This window comes from Chionomys nivalis, chromosome 17, assembly GCF_950005125.1.
Source record: "Chionomys nivalis chromosome 17, mChiNiv1.1, whole genome shotgun sequence".
NCBI lineage: Eukaryota > Metazoa > Chordata > Mammalia > Rodentia > Cricetidae > Chionomys > Chionomys nivalis.
Window position 1 is genome coordinate 11,350,959 of NC_080102.1, and position 16,586 is coordinate 11,367,544.

Below are 16,586 nucleotides of genomic sequence, written 5' to 3' on the forward strand. Positions count from 1 at the left end.
ATCACATAGCCTATCGAATTCTCTGCCTGTACATTCTACTTTACATCTAAGTCATGTGTGTGGAAGAAATTTCATTCAAACCCAGAAATACTGCTGTTAAGATTGCATTGGGCAAAAAAAAATCACCTCAAATAGATAAACAACATTGTGAGGGTTTCCTCCAGTTCTTTAGTTTTCCTTTTTTCAAATAAATTTGGGTCTCTACAACAATCCTAATATGTATCATGAATTTGATTAACGTTCTTGTCTTCTTCATCTAATCAAGACTAACAAGTGCTCCTTTAATCAAATATTATCAATAAAATATCAGGATACAACAGACATTCACCTTGTTTCTATGTTGTAAGAGAGCAAAATCACGTATTAATTCCACTATTAGACCTAACCTGCTTAATATATGAGTACATGTTTCTTAGAATTATGTATAACTTAAGATTTCAGTTGTAAGGTTTTGTTCCTTTCCTGAAAATATATGCATAAAGACAACCAAGAAAGAGAGCAAATGAATGGTAATAAAATTGACAAATTTTGAGAATAGTAAAGAGTAAATAGAAGATAAGCAAAACCCAATACAGTGAATAAATACAACAGCAGAGCTGAAGAAAATAACTGAGGAGACCTCAAAATGTATAGAAACGCAGGGAGTAGAAAAACCAACTATAAAAATCAATATATATATATATATATATATATATATATATACTCATAAGATAATGAAAAAAGATTGAGCAAAGGGCTTCAGTGTTTCAGAGATCAAGATCAAATATTGCATATAAATTCAGAAAAATATTAACTTAGGAACTGAAACATTGTTGATCATTTTGTAAAATGCATTACAAAGAAATAAAGGGATGAAACTAAGATACATCTATTTGAAGATTTATCATTCTGATGGCAAAAACTGATGGTGTAGAGAAAAGTCAGAAAATCAGATGCATGATCAGAGTAGGTGAAAAATAAATGGGTTGGATTTGTAGCTGGAAACAATGGCTGGGGATGGTAATCATTCTTGATTAGAAATATATGAGTAAATTTATTAGCATATATCTGAATCTTAAGTACCATTTTATCTAAAAATATAAATACAAATGTGTGACATAATACATTTTAATTGAAATACATTACTAACATTACTTCATTCTTAGTCTGAATGAAGTCAACTTTTATATTTTCTTTGGTATAAAATCTAAATGCTCCTTTTTCCATAATACTCTGTTCTTGACAATTATAATACACTCTTAACTCTAGAAGGCATTTAGGTTTGTAAAAAACTTCTTAATTTGTATTCGTATTTTAAACTCCTTGTTGAAATTCAGTCATGCATTCACAAAGTCGAGGAGTATTCTTATAGATATCTGGCTTGGATTACGATTCAGTTGACATATTAAACTGGACTTCCCCTTTTCCCCCCAAGCTCAACGTTAATAAGCTTTGTAACTTCCTTTTATAAATTACAGCCTTCTGCCATAAAGCCAAAGAGCATCACTATATAGAATCCTTCACTGTGAGCGTGAAGTTGAATGACCTTCATTTTCACTTTCTTTCCCACCTCATTTTTTTGTTACTGTGATGCTCTATGTTACTTCAAACACACTTTCAGAGTGCACATTGGCTGTCACTGCATTTTTTTTTTTTGCTAAAATGATTGTCTTATTTCATTTTGTTTTCTTGTTTACTCTCTGATGAGCCATTCACTTTAAGTTTAAACAAAAGGAAAAACATCTTAATTGTAACAATTAAGAAACAAAAGTCAAAAATCTTAAGAAAGAAATTGTGGGTTGGAGAGATGGCTCAGCAGTTAAACGTACTGCTGCTTTTGTGGAAGATCATGGGTCAGTTCCCACCAGCCACATGGCAGCTTAGAACAAACCATTTGTCCAGTTTCTGGGGACCTGCTGTTCTCCTCTTGTTTCCCTAAGCACTAGATGTACACACAGTACATGTGCATATATGCAGACAAACTTCCACACTTAAAATATAATTGAATAAATAATTTAAAAATGTTTTTGTATATCTGCCTACCTCGTTACCATTTTTTATATATCTTCCTTACAAAGTTCCCTAATAGGTTAGTTAATATGAACTATTCACTCCATCTTCACTTCATTTGTGTTAGTCCAGCCCCAGTTAAATTCACCCATAAACATATTTCATCAGAATTACCATGTCCTATGACAGCCTGCTGTGAAACCAGTGGTGAGTTTGAAAGTTTATTTTATTAGCTAATCATCCTTATTTGAAGACCGATAAGAGGAATGTGGATGTCTGTGAACTGGAGGCCAGCTCAAACTACTAGGCATGTTTCTAGGACATTTCAAAACAAACAAACAAATAAACAAATAACAACAACAATAGCAAATGTCCTTATTTGGCATAACAGAGCAGTACTTTGAAATTCTCTTCATTTGATTTCATGGACACCTTTACTGTATTGTTATCTTCCCTTCTCTCTTCCCTCTTATTTTATATATACTTCACTCCTCATCCCAGTTTGTAGAAATTTTGGTCACGAAATGCCCTGATGCTTAGTATTTTTTTCTTTCTTAATTTAGTAATTGTAGGTGGAGACTGCTCATTTGTTCCCTGCTGTCCAGACCCAAATAATAACACAGAAATTATATTGATTACAGCACTGTTTGGCCAACAGTTTAGGCATACTTCTAGATAACTCTTTCATTTTAAATATACCCATCATTATTAATGTGTGTATTACCATGAGGCCATGCCCTACCGGTAAGGTTCTGGCTGGTAGCTGGCATCTTACTCCTTTAGAGTTATATGGCATCTCTGACTCCACCTTCTTTCTTTCTATATCTCTGTTTGGATTTCCTTCCTAGCTTTACTCTACTAAGCCAATGGCTGAAACAGTTTCTTTAATAAGCAATGGTAATAAAACACATTATAGCTTACAGAGGGCAATTCTACATCATCTCCTCATTTCTGCCTAAATAAAATGGAAGGTCTTAACTTTAAGATAGTAAAATTACATATAACAAAACAGGTATCAAGCAAGAATTACAGTTACAGTATTTATATCTACTTTATTTTATCAGGAGGACTAGAGAGTCTCTACCTATACTATAGTCCCCACTAGATTATACTTTATTAACTACCCTCCTATATGACAATGTTTTCCACCTCAAAACTGACTTTGAACATAAATTTTAAAATAATGGAAGTTATGGCTTACTCTTTGTAAACATGAAAGTAATTAGATACTTTATAATTCTCTGTTCCAGCCATAGCAATCAAAACAGAATACATGCTAGAATTAAGAGAATCTCAGAATGTTATAAGTACGGAACAAAATACATGCAGAGGTAGTGTTCTATTCAGTGAGAACTTTGACTCCATCATTGAATAAGGTGAATTGCCATGTAGGTGCTGGGATTTAAACCCCTGTCCTTTGGAAGAGTACTCAGAGTGGCTTGTGCTCTTAACCACTGAGCTATCTCTCCAGCTCCAAAAGAAGTGTTTTTACCAAAGTAAATAGGGACATAATGATCCAGAGAATATAAGGATTAGATTTTCTTTCTAGAGTTCAGTGAATACAAAAAAAAAATGCAATGAGACTATTTTCATTTTCTTCACCATGTCAAGAACATAAATGCTTTGCAAACTTCAATAGGATAGATTTTGTATGAGAAATAATAAAAGTATTAAAAAATCTATGGTATCCTTATTTGGCTTTATATGAACTAAACATGAATTATCACATAATAGTAAATTCTGAAATAGTTTTCTTTAAATCCTCTACTAATTTAAAAAATGATTAAGCTATGTTTTATTGTACTCTTGCACAAAATTATTGTGGAAAATATAAAAAACAAATGCATCAATCAAAGTCCTGAAAGTAGAGAATGATCTATCTTTTTGTCTATTAAATGATAGCATTTCTGTTGGAAATGCATTACAAATTATTAGAATCCCAGTGAACTGTAAATTTTTCAAGCATGCACCTAGCATTTTTTCTTCTTCAGGTAGCAATGGAAAAATCCTCCCTTTACATTCTTCCTACCTTCTCTATGTTATATATTATTCCCTAAATTAATACCCTAACTCCTGGAGTACACTTGTTCAGTCTTCACAATTATCTTCTCAAACTCAGGTAATATTGCAAATCCCCAGAATTGTTCTTTTTCTCCTTCTCTTCGTATCCATTGTTTCTATTTAGGTACTTACACTGATCTATCTTTCTTCAGTTGTCTGAACATTAAATTTACATTTCTTTTTGAAATTTCTGATTCTACAGTTATATGTCATATAGCTTCGGTACTATGTTTCAATGCAACTTCAAACTCCTGTGTTTAATGCAAATCTCAGACTCCATTGGGTCTAAATTCTAAAGCTGACTTCTTTCAACAATGTCCAGAGCATAGACTATCACCATTGTATTCACTTTTGCTGAAAGCAAGAGCACAAGCTTCTACTTCATTACCACCTTCCTCATCATTCTAACCATTTTCAGAATTATTTTCATGCAAATTCTAGTTATGTGGTAATTTCCTCTGCTTATTTGTCTCTCGTGACTGTGTCCCCTTGTTGGATTCCTAGAGTCGCTGCTTAATTGACACTCCTATGGCTAAGCAAGCTACACTTAGAGTCAATTTCTATACTTTTAAGAAAAATAATCATTCAATATTTCAGACTTGTGGATTTAACTGTTTTAGATAAATCTCTAATGCTTTGAGATACATTTTCCTTGACTTCAATAGTTCTTTCTTTTCTAGTGTTTGGCTATATATTCACTTCTTTCTTGATTCATTATCATTATTTCAGTCAAAAATTCATTCAAAACAGCATGGTAATTTGAAAGCAACATAAGCAAAGACTTTATCTAAAGTATTATCATCTCCAGAAAAGCATATTTTGAAAGTAAAATGTTCATTAGACCATATCTTGAATCTTGAAGAAAAACTCCATCTTCAAACAAATTGTCTTCAGATATAACAAGACAAGTAAATCATCTGTTAATGCAAATTAAGGCAAGTTACTGCCAGAACTACCCATTTAATTTTAAAGGAATGGCTACATTTGGACTACCATGCTGAAGAACAGCCCTATAAATAGTAGGAGAAACAAATTTATTTTCCTTGTCATAATATCATACTGATTATTCTTACTAATCAAGTGACATAAATAGTGATGAAAAGCTGACTGTCAAAATTCTATTGTCACTCTGGTATCTTAATCCATTATAGTATCCCTCAGTTATAGTTTATCAGAAAGTCATGTGATTCTTTAAACACTCAGATATGACAATTCCACAGAGATTGGCGTTCCCCACTTTGCTTCAGACTATGACATCAATACTCTTTTTTTTCCCCCTGTGGTTTTTTGAGTCAGGGTTTCTCTGTAGCTTTGGAGCCTGTCCTGGAACTAGTTCTTGTAGACCAGGCTGGCCTTGAACTCACAGAGATCCACCTGCCTCTACCTCCAAAGTACTGGGATTAAAGGCATGCGCTACCACCACCCTGCTAATAATCTTAATTCAAGTTATCCGCTTACCATATTGTAGGTGGTTCAGAACCTTCTATTTCTAGGTAATCATATTTTTCTTCCATTTGGAAATCAGTAAATATAAGGGAAATTGTGTCCCCTGGCTCTGCAACAATGGTCCATGTGCAGTCTGCATTGTTATGGTACTCATTAGGAAAACCCGGGCTGGATATGATGCCACTGGATCCTCTCATTGTTCCTCCACAAGCATCTTCTGCTGTTAAAACAAATAAGAACACATTAAAATCTAATTTCTGAGACAAAGCTAACTAAGTCAATTCAGTGTTTGTGCATTAAAACAAGAATTCAAATCTGACATCCCTTAAGTCTGTGAGAAATCTTTGTGTTTCATGTATAAATATACAGTACATCTTGAAAGTTTCTAAACACTGTTTGAAATAGACACGTACATAAGTGCAAAAGGAACCTCCTCTCCAGAATTAGGTCTCAGTGGAATAACATCCAGTTTGTGCTCATGATTGAATGATGAAGTGTGTAAAACAAAGAAATCTGTTTCCTAAAGTCACCAATGAGAACTGTTAATTCTTTTACATGGGTTTGGTGGTTGTAGAATGTCTTTATTTTTTAACGTGTTTTTATATAAAGTAAAAACATGCTTGAAAATAGAATATAATAAAGTTTGGCTGTGGAGTGTTTCAAAAGCTATTGGAAAATATTGGTGGGGGCGCACTTGAAGTTAAATACATTGAATACAAAGGATAGTTTAATTAAATGGGAATAACAATTAACTATAAATTCTCAGGATATATATCCTCTGTGAGTATATAATGCAACACACATATTTTTCTAATACACACCATGTCTATACATATACATATATGATTATATGCAGATATATATTACATATAACTTTGGAGTAGAATTTAAGTTTGAGCTATATTCTGATGTGCATAAAACTTGCTATAGATCCACTCTTGGTGGTTTATGAGATGAGAGAGTGCTTACATGAGCATCTGTGTTAATCTGAGATTATAAGAGAAAAGATTGCTTCATCCTAAAGGAATTGAAGCTAGAATATTTGCTTATCATAAACCTGCTTTTGTCCAATCAAGCTAATAGGTAACAAATTTACTTGTTCAATGAATTGCAATATGACTTATGCAATTTTTTTTTTTTTTTTGGTTTTTCGAGACAGGGTTTCTCTGTGGTTTTGGAGCCTGTCCTGGAACTAGCTCTTGTAGACCAGGCTGGTCTTGAACTCACAGAGATCTGCCTGCCTCTGCCTCCCAAGTGCTGGGATTAAAGGCGTGCACCACCACCGCCCGGTCTTCTATTGTTTTTGCCAGCTCTGGGAACTCCTTTAGCATAAGTCATTTGAGGAAATGTTCATTTCTATAATGACCAATTACTATTTGATGTAATGGAGCACCTCAGAGCCTTAATAAATAGAGAAGGGGAAATTCGTTTTATTTAATTCCATAATAGACAGGGAGTAACATGATGCTGTTAGTGGGAACAACATCATGACTACCTTGTGTGAATCAGACTGCATTAACATCTTCTGCCCCATTCGTTATTCATTTAGCGGCATGATTTATAACCCCATGGAAGACATGATTAGCTTGCTTTACACATTCTTGTAAATGTGATGGATATTATTCTGTCTTTATTGCATGGTGTCACTCATTTTGTTATTTTTAGAGATTATTATATGATTACATAGCTCTCCCTTCACATTATTTCCTCCAAACCTTCTCACCCATCCTTCTAATGAGCATAAAATAAGGACATTATCTAGCTAGTTCTTGTGTAATATTGCTGTACTTTCTTTCTTACTAAATTATATATGAAATATCAAGAAAATCTATACAACAATAATTAAGAAAAATTTTAAATAGATTAATTTTTAAATGAATTTTAAAAAGAACAATGATGAATCTACAAGAAGATTCAGTGAGGGAGGAAGAAAATGGGGAAGAAATGTAATTATAATATAATTCCAAATACGTAGAGGAAAATTTTAAAAGGGTATTCCATAGAATTAACAATTAGTATCACTTTAAAATAAAACTATAAAATTTGTTTTAGTATATTTTGCCTGTGTGCTTTTACCTAAAATTAATTTTTTTTATTTATTTTTAATCTCTGAAATGCTCATTTTGATAGTGAAAATTAGTGATCTTGATATTTTTTGCATATGTTCACCCAATTCACTTAAGAAAATATAAATTTGAACTTCTCACAAGTATAGCTAAAGAAAAATAAAACAGATTTGAAAATCAGCAAGATCCATTTTTTTCTCTAACACATCTTTTCAGACACCAGTTTCAGCCTGTGCTCCATCTTGCTATTTGTTTCTTCTGGAACTGCTTATGGTAGAATTGGGAAACAAGAACCAGGACTGCTTGTTTTCTAAGGGAAATGGACTGGGATTTTAAGGAGATAAGTACTCATGGCCAATTGCGGATGTTAAGCATGGAACCCAGCATCAGACTTTGTCATGGCGTATATCTCTGCAACTCTCCTTAGCTGAATCACAAACTCCCATGACTTTCTGACTATGAATCCATTTGCCTAAGATTTAAGGCCAACAATTGCCAAGTAAGACATCATAAAACTAACAAGTTTCTTCACAGTGAAAGGGACAGTTTTGTGAGGTGGAAGCTAGCTATGGATCTGAAAGAGGTTTAATATCCAGAATACGTAAAGAAATAAAAAGCTTAACTTTCTTTCAGGTGAGTTTGGAACAATTATGAACAATTTCTAAAAGAAGAAATAAAAATAATGGGATTTCTAAAAACTGTTCAGCAGCCCTAACAATTAGAGAAATAAAAACCAAAACAACTTTGAAACTTTATCCTATCCTGTTCAATAAGACAAAAGTAGATGGGAGGAAGTAGGGTTGGTGGGGGGATTGCCCTAAGAGAGGGAAGGATAGGAAGCTATGGTTGGGTTGTAAAATAAATATATATAATAAAAATTATGGTGCCATAGTTTTCCGTTTAAGATCATAGTATTCTCTTTGGATTTCTGATAATACCTGTGTCTTTATTATAAAGTTAAACCATCTAAGTAAACATAGCTGTAGCTAAAGTAACGCTATGCAAAGTATGTCTAATGTGACACAAAGTGGAGATGCAATATATATATATATATATATATAGTCTAAGTGGGTTACTCAAGCTATGATGCATATTTTTACATGCATAAGAAATAAATGTTCACAGAGTTATTACTAGGATTTCAAGGTTTATTTCTTACTGATTCGTGGCCTGATAATTATATAGAAATTGAATGGACTAATTATATCAAGTGAATTTTCAAAATGAAACGTTCTAGGAATAAGGAATGTCAAACAATTGGGATTTAATTTTGATGAATGATTGAAAAACTTTCTCCTGCACATGCCATGTCATTAAAGAGCAATTCATTGTTTTATTTATTTGTGTGAAGTCCTATTAAATAATGTAGAATTTGAGAATAATTAAAACGAAGTGAATCTGCTAATTTATTTTGTGGAAGAACTGTCTCATTGAGAGTACAAAAATAAACACCATAAAAACAGAAACCAGTCAGTCCTTTTTATTGTTATCTTTAGTGTTAGAAACTGGCTCACACCTGTTTTCAAAAAAAAAAAAAAGATTTTGTTGATGAAAGCATCACACACTTATGGGTTTGCAATATATAGAAATCAAGATGAAACGGTACTCGAAGCCTCCTCCTTCCTGACTACTTTTCAAAGTTCCAGAATTTGTAATATGAAGACTGCAGGGATGGGGGAATGCATTCATTGTCTTAACCAGTTCTGAAACCCACAGTCATCAAGTTGTCTTTGCCAAGCAAAGTCAACCCACTTACACAGCAGTGGCACGGCGATTATGGTAGCAACCAAATGCTCTCTAATTACATTGAAGAGTAGCTATGCAGGAGGGGATACATGCCTGGCACTAGATGCCTGGTCAAGTATCCATTCTGGGAAAAAGTAGGCCTTAGTGGAAAACTGAATACTGCTGCTTAGTTAAATAGACAAAGCATCAAACTTCTTTTTAAATAGTAAACTTATCCCCTTAGGTAGATATTAATGACACCAGTGATCAGAGAAGCCTCTTTCTAGTGAATGGTGGTGAATGAAGATCATAGGTAAACAAGATGTTTAGAATTAACTCTCAATATTCACTTATTCTCAGTATTTTGTTTAAACATGAAAGTATTATTATATCTAATGTATTTTAAGATACGTTGAGTTGAAGAGTTTTGGAAGTTATCATAAACTTAGATATGAACATGAATTATTTCTCAGAACGATAGAGCTTTTCTCATTTCTGCTAAAGATTTGTATCTTTCCAGGAATAGGCACAAGTTATTTAAGTTATTTCTAACCCTTTCTTCTAAAGTGGTTAAGACACAGGCATTCAACTGTGTTTATTTCTCAAATCTTTCAGATGAACACACAGATCTTTAAATTCAGATATATTTTAATAATATTTAATAACAGAGGTTATAAATCAGAGTCTGTTCTTGATACCAATTACTCTGTTACCAACGCAAAACTAACAGATACATGACTCCCTTTTCTTTTAGGCTCTTGGCTGACTTGATCATCATGTCCTTTTATGTCTCATTCTGAAAAAAGAGGAAGATTATACCAGGCTCTGTTTTTCTCTGCTCCAATCATATTTTACTCACCATGAAGAAGTGAAGGATATTTCCTATAGAAATTAACCTTAGCTCATATTATATCTTTTATAGCATTCTTGTGGCTTTCATTAGAATAAAGTCAGTATTCTTACCACCTAATGTGTATGTGATTGTGTGAGTGCACACGAGTATATGCAGGTGTGTTTGTAGGTGTGTGTGTGTGAGTGTGTACATGCATACATGTCATTCTTCCTCAAGCACCACCCACTTTGTTTTCAAATAAAATTTCATATTGAATGCTGGAGCTTGCCTACAATGTATGTTTATGCTTTTTTTCCCTCCCCCCCTTTTTAAACATCTGTGGACCTAGAGTAGAAGTAGGTAAATAAGGAAAATCAAAGTGAGGTCCCTTGAGTTGTATGTATCTGGTTCTAGATGGCATTGTGAGAAGAATCTGCAGAAAGTCTTGTGCAATGTTTCTAAATGGAGCAAGCAGGGAAAAAGGGAGCAGCCCAAGAGTCCTGTAAAATATTGCAACCTGCATTTGTTTGATGGAATTCCTGCCTTAGCCCTCTCCTATTGCAAAGGAATAAAGGTGCCATTTTTTTTCTTTTTCCTGTGACCATGTCTTGTTCTTTTCCCTGTAATCCAATTATTTGTAGCTGCCAGAGAACAAACTTAATGAACTTAGATGAAATCAACAACAGCTCTGTTAAAATGTGTGTTTAAATTGATATTCCCTCGAAATCAGGAAACCAGAACAGAACCATATGTAATGGCAAGGGAGGAAGAACAAATAGCACATTGGTAATATGAATATAAAAAAGGGAGATGGAATGGAAATGGCCAACTAAATTGAGATTGGAGAACAGGGTAGGGGAGAGAATATGGGGAGAAACAATTAACATTAAATACCTTCTCAAAGCCACACAGGAACCTATTACTTTAGAAATATATACACATGTGTGTATGCATAATATATATTTATATGTGTATGTATATTTTTATAATATAAATATGTATATGCAATACATTTATATAAAAGACATATAAAAATATATTGTATATGTATATAAAATATATGTATAGTTTATATATATGCATATTTATATATGCAAGTTTAAATAGAGATAACGCATAGCTGTAGATGAATACTACTCCAAATAAGCACAGCAATCAAAGAATAAATAAAATAAAAAGGGGCACTAGAATATATGTGTTGCCTTTTTGGAGGTTGTTCTCCCACAGAGTATCATAGACCACCAGATATTAGGGGTCATTACAATTATTCTTAGTTATTCAAGAGTCTAATGGTAAGTACTTACTGTGGAAGACTCCACTTACTTGAATAACATGATTTGGAAAACTCAAGCTAGGAGCAATTTGGAAATTTCATCCCTATAATGTAGCTTATATAGTGCTAGAAAGTTTTATGCATGCTACTCAGAGGGAAGTAAAGGACAATCTTAGACAACTGTGAATTGTACAAGCTCTAATAATCACTGGCTAGGCAAGATTTGTCCACTGGTATAAGAGTCTATGAATGTTTTGGAGCAACCATTAATTATTTTTGAGTTTGTTGTTGTTGCTGTTTACTTAAGTTCAATATCACTCCTTACAACCAACTTTAATACCTTAATCAGTCCTTCTAGCTTCTTCCTTAATATATTTTCAAGATTTAATATATGATGTCATGCATCTTATCAATATTCATTGCCAAATAATTCTTACATCTAAAATAATCTCCCAGTCAGTATTTATCATAATAACCAATTACATTTTCTACATTCAACTTATCATTATAAAGTAGTATATTTTACTCTATTTTTATTATTTTCTCAATCACCAATGAAAAATGAATTCCATGGGGATCTCATCATTGATGTATAAGTATTAAAATAATCATGGTTTTATCTTGAAAATCTAGAACAAAGTTAATATTTGATATTTATCTGGAGAATATATTATCTGATTAAATTTGGTCTTTATTTTTAATATGTCAGTATGTTTATAAACATTGAATGACACCATAAGTTATACTTAAATGTGAATTCCCTAGAACAATTAAAAAACCTAATCTTGATTATATTAATTGACTGAAAGTTCTGAATTTGTTTCTTGTTTTTCAAATCATTATTATTTGAGAGTAAAATTTTATTGACTCAAATTTTACCAGCAGTTCCTTAGTTACTTTTTTGTTTGTGTTAGTGGTATTGTATAGAAGTCTTGTTTTTGTTGGTGTTGAGAGTGTCCTGTGATGTGATAACACAATTGACTTATTACTCCCTCTGGCAAAATTGTCCCAGCAGGGGCATGGAGTTGGTACTGTCAGCCTTCTACATTTCATTTTTCTTTGCCATCTCTACCAGTTAAATGAGTGGTTCACTGCTGCTGCTTGTTTCTCATTTTCTGATACAAAATATACTAGGAAGAAGATAATAGAAAGTGAGAAAACAAGTAACAAATCCTTGCCCATGAAAGGTCCCTTGAGAAACGCCACATTTAGGCAACTGACAGAATAATTTCAAGAATTCTACAGTGCCTGCTTGCTTAAGAGTTGGGATCTCCTCAATCTGTTCCTGAAGTATGGATTTTTAAGTGTCAGTTTGCTTGGGGAAATATTCTGTCCTTGTGAAATGCAGAAGAAATTGTATTTAATGAAACACACGTTACCTAATTTTGTCTCCATTCTCCCAGTCCAACCCATATCCATTCCTCCCTTACCTATGAGCTCCCATGGGAAATCAACAAATCTGGATCCTTAATTGGGACAAGACCAAGCCCCAACCCCCTGCATTAAGACTGAGCATGGCATCCCACCATAGCGAATGGGCTCAAACAAGCAATCTCGTGCACCATTGGTAGATCCTGGTTCTGCCGTCAGGTGTCTCACTGATAGTCAAAGCTTCACCGTGGTTCCTCACATATGGGGGGGGGGGCAGTTTCGTCCCATGGAGCCTCCACTGCTGTCAGTCTAGACTTCATGGGTTTCCACGCACATAGTTTACTTGTCTCTGTAGATTCTTTGCTCATATATTCCCTCACCCTCTCTTCGAATGGATTCCAGGAGGTCAGCCCTGTGCCTCGGATCTATGATAATAGCTGGGGTATTCACTAATCTGATTACAGGGGATCCCTTTCCATTATTGCTAGGAGTGTTAGCTGGGGTCATGTTCGTGGATTCTTGGAAATTTTCCTACTGCTATGTTTCTTCTTTTATTTTTTGTTTTTGTTTTTGTTTTATTAACTACACTTTTGTGTGGGTGGAGGATATTACCACATACTCTTTTTTTATTTACTTTTCCATTCAGAAATTTCTACTTCCTCTTAACCCCATAGTGCCTCTCTATCAAGATTTCTCTTTCATTGCTCTCCCACTCCATTCTTCTCATTTTTATTGGTATGTTATAATAACATAACCAAGGACTTATGGAAACAATAAAAAACAGAAATAAACAATATTTCTGTTGAGTCTCTATATTGCAGGCTTTTTTGATAAATGGGTATTAAAGAAGACTAGTACAAATGTATATTTATTATTTTAATAGTTTATATAAGATATTCAAAGCACTGCCTAAAGAAAACATGTTTACTAATTTTTAAATGAATAATTGAGAAAAGATTCATCTATAATAAGAATATAAACACTGAGGTAAAAGCTCAGTCTGTAAGGAAGCCGCCTTAAAGCATGAGGATCTGGGAATGGTTCTAGAATTCACACCTGAGAAGCCAGGCTTGGTGGTTTTGAGCTCGAAATCAATCCTATTTCCGCAGGACAGACAGGTTTAGATACTTGTGAGTTTCTGACATTCTGAGCTACCCTAATAGAGGAAATCTAAGCCAAGAGTGGACATGCTTTAGAACAGTAGGTGAATAGTGGCTGAGAATGTCAACCAAGTTCACCATATTCTTTCCGCATTCAGATGCACACATGTATATGCACGCTATACAGATACCTTCACATTTGCACTCATGCACATATGCATAAACACAGAGATAAAACATATAACTTAAATATATATGTTTATAAACACAGCCACACCCTGTAAAGTGAGTTGTAGAAAATCAGCTTATGATGAGCTCACTTTGCTTGTTTGTACTAAAACTTCTCAATGGTGCAGGGAGTGCCTACTACATAGGCTCAAATGTAATTTTTATGCTAGTATTGAAAGGTGGCAGAATGCTCAATACTAAATAAGAAATCCAAAACAACCCATTCAGTGCCCTGGGAACATCATGAAAAGGGAGTGTAGGAAAAGTAACAAATAGAGATGCGCAACACAAAGACACCGTGCCCATTCACTCACAAATCACTACAGTGTGGATACCAATAAAAGACTGGACCCTACTGCATTTAATAATGTGCACGTGACAAGCCCTTGAGTTCCCTAGCAACCCTGAGACTATCTAACGGAAGTTAGTAATTGCTGATAGGAATGGTATTTCAGTCACTGGTGTAGCCACGGATATGTTCAGTAACTCATCTCCTACAAGGATCTTATAATCAATTCTAACGAGATCCAGTAGGGAGTAGAGTGAGACCTGCCAGAAAAGAGAAAGAATTCAGTGAAAGAGGAAGAGAGATGGAGAAGGATAATGGCAAAAAATGCACCTAAAACTGATTTTATGTTAAAAATTGGTCAAAGAATAAACGAGGGAAAATTAAATGGAAGTGTGCACAAAAAGACAAAACAATTCTATTGAAAATTCACAATTTGTCAAGATTGACCGGCCTCCAAACTCCATGAATCTTTCTTTTTACACCTTCACCTCCACTCTGCACAGAGGCAGGAGGATAAGAGTTCTCTTCCTGCAGACACACACACACACACACACAAAGACACACACACACATACACAAAGACACACACACACACATTCTCAAACAAGCTCGCATAAAACCTGAACAACATTAAAGAACACATAGTTTCTAACAGTGTAAATGCTTCCTTCTCTCATTTTTGTTATATTTGATGTAATGACATGGAAACTACATATAGTTATATACTTATTAGTATTACCTCTCCCCTTACCAAATTCCTTATATTGTAAAACAAGATTTTTGTAGAAACCTATATTTTCATTCACACAATCTTAAAATTAAAAAGTATAAGAAACAATAGGAAAATTACAGTATCACTAATTAATGAATTTTTTCATGTAAAAATAAACATTTTAGTCTACTCCATATTTTAGCACTAATAATGTACATATTGTTATGGTGAGAATGAATGCACACACACGCACACACACACACACACAGTAGAAATTCACAACAAAAGTTCTTGTATGCTGAACACATTTATCAAAAGCTGTAGCTAATCAGTGGCCAGTTTTTAAAAGTTTGGGCTTCCTGTGGTTCATGATGCTGCAACCTACTATTTATCTAGGTCACCTTTTCAGTTAGCCTGTACACAGGGAGTACAAACTAATCTTTATGGATCCCAAATCCAATTATAACTGGGAAGGGGAACCAAAGCCAAATGTAAATGGGTTCTGGAGAATCGGTCCTTGTGTATAATGTTTCTGTTGGCATGATGAATGAAACTTTGGCGGCGTGGATGTGTTAAAAATGAACAGGGATGAAGAACACCCACAATTACATTCGGATTTTCAGAAGCAGCTATGCTGAAGCTTTTCTAAATGGTTAATTTTAGCATTCATCCAAATGTCAGTGAGCCAGTTAGTGAGGTGAAACTACACTTAAATGATGTCCAAAGGCTTTTTTTTTTATACAGAGTAAGCATTTGCATAAAACCAGCCATTCTGTGCCTTATGTTTCCAAATCAATTTAGCTTTGTGTGCTAATATTTTACTAGAGCCCTGGAGATAAAGAGGCATGCAGGTCAGCCATGTGTGCTGCTAAATCCCCAAAGGAAGCCTTCACAGTAACAGGCAAAAGATTGACACCAGACAAGATTAGCAAAAGAATTAGTTATGCACAATCAACTGTGTTATATATTGGGAAGGATGTGTGCATCTGCTTCTCTTGTGCTTAAAAACATTGCCTGTCTCTGTGCAGTGTTAATACCGCCAGTATTTTACTATGTGCATCTGAGTGTACTATTCTTTTATGTGATAGTTTCATTAGATGCAACTATCATTATCACTGTACATACTAGTCATAAGGTCAGCACATAAGAACTACAATGATCTGGTCCTGGCTATCAAATTTCCAATATAAAGAAAAACATTACAGTTAAAAGCCGTTTTTGAAATCTCTCAGTATGGGATTAAATAGGTTTTATAATCTAGCCTTTAAAATGATATACAGTACTAAAAATTTCCAAACCAAGCATGCAACAAACAGAAATCTTCAAATAATACAACATTTTTCTTAAAGGTATATTATATCTGAAATTGCTGATTAAAACATTATAATTGATAGATTTGATACTGAAGCTTGTGTTCCTAAGACATGCTTACCATCATTCTTGGAGACATGGTCTCAAATAATGTAGATTTATTTTTTAAATAAAAATCCCAATA

At 33.9% G+C, this 16,586-nt stretch overlaps 1 protein-coding gene across 1 annotated transcript in view; it reads right to left on the minus strand.

Moving 5' to 3' along the window:
- Positions 1-16,586, minus strand: part of Csmd3 (CUB and Sushi multiple domains 3) — a 916,841-nt gene that overhangs the window by 666,985 nt on the left and 233,270 nt on the right. The window contains exon 5 of the mRNA XM_057791849.1: positions 5,509-5,716. Coding sequence (XP_057647832.1) covers positions 5,509-5,716 — 208 coding nt within the window. The remainder of the gene's footprint in view (positions 1-5,508; positions 5,717-16,586) is intronic.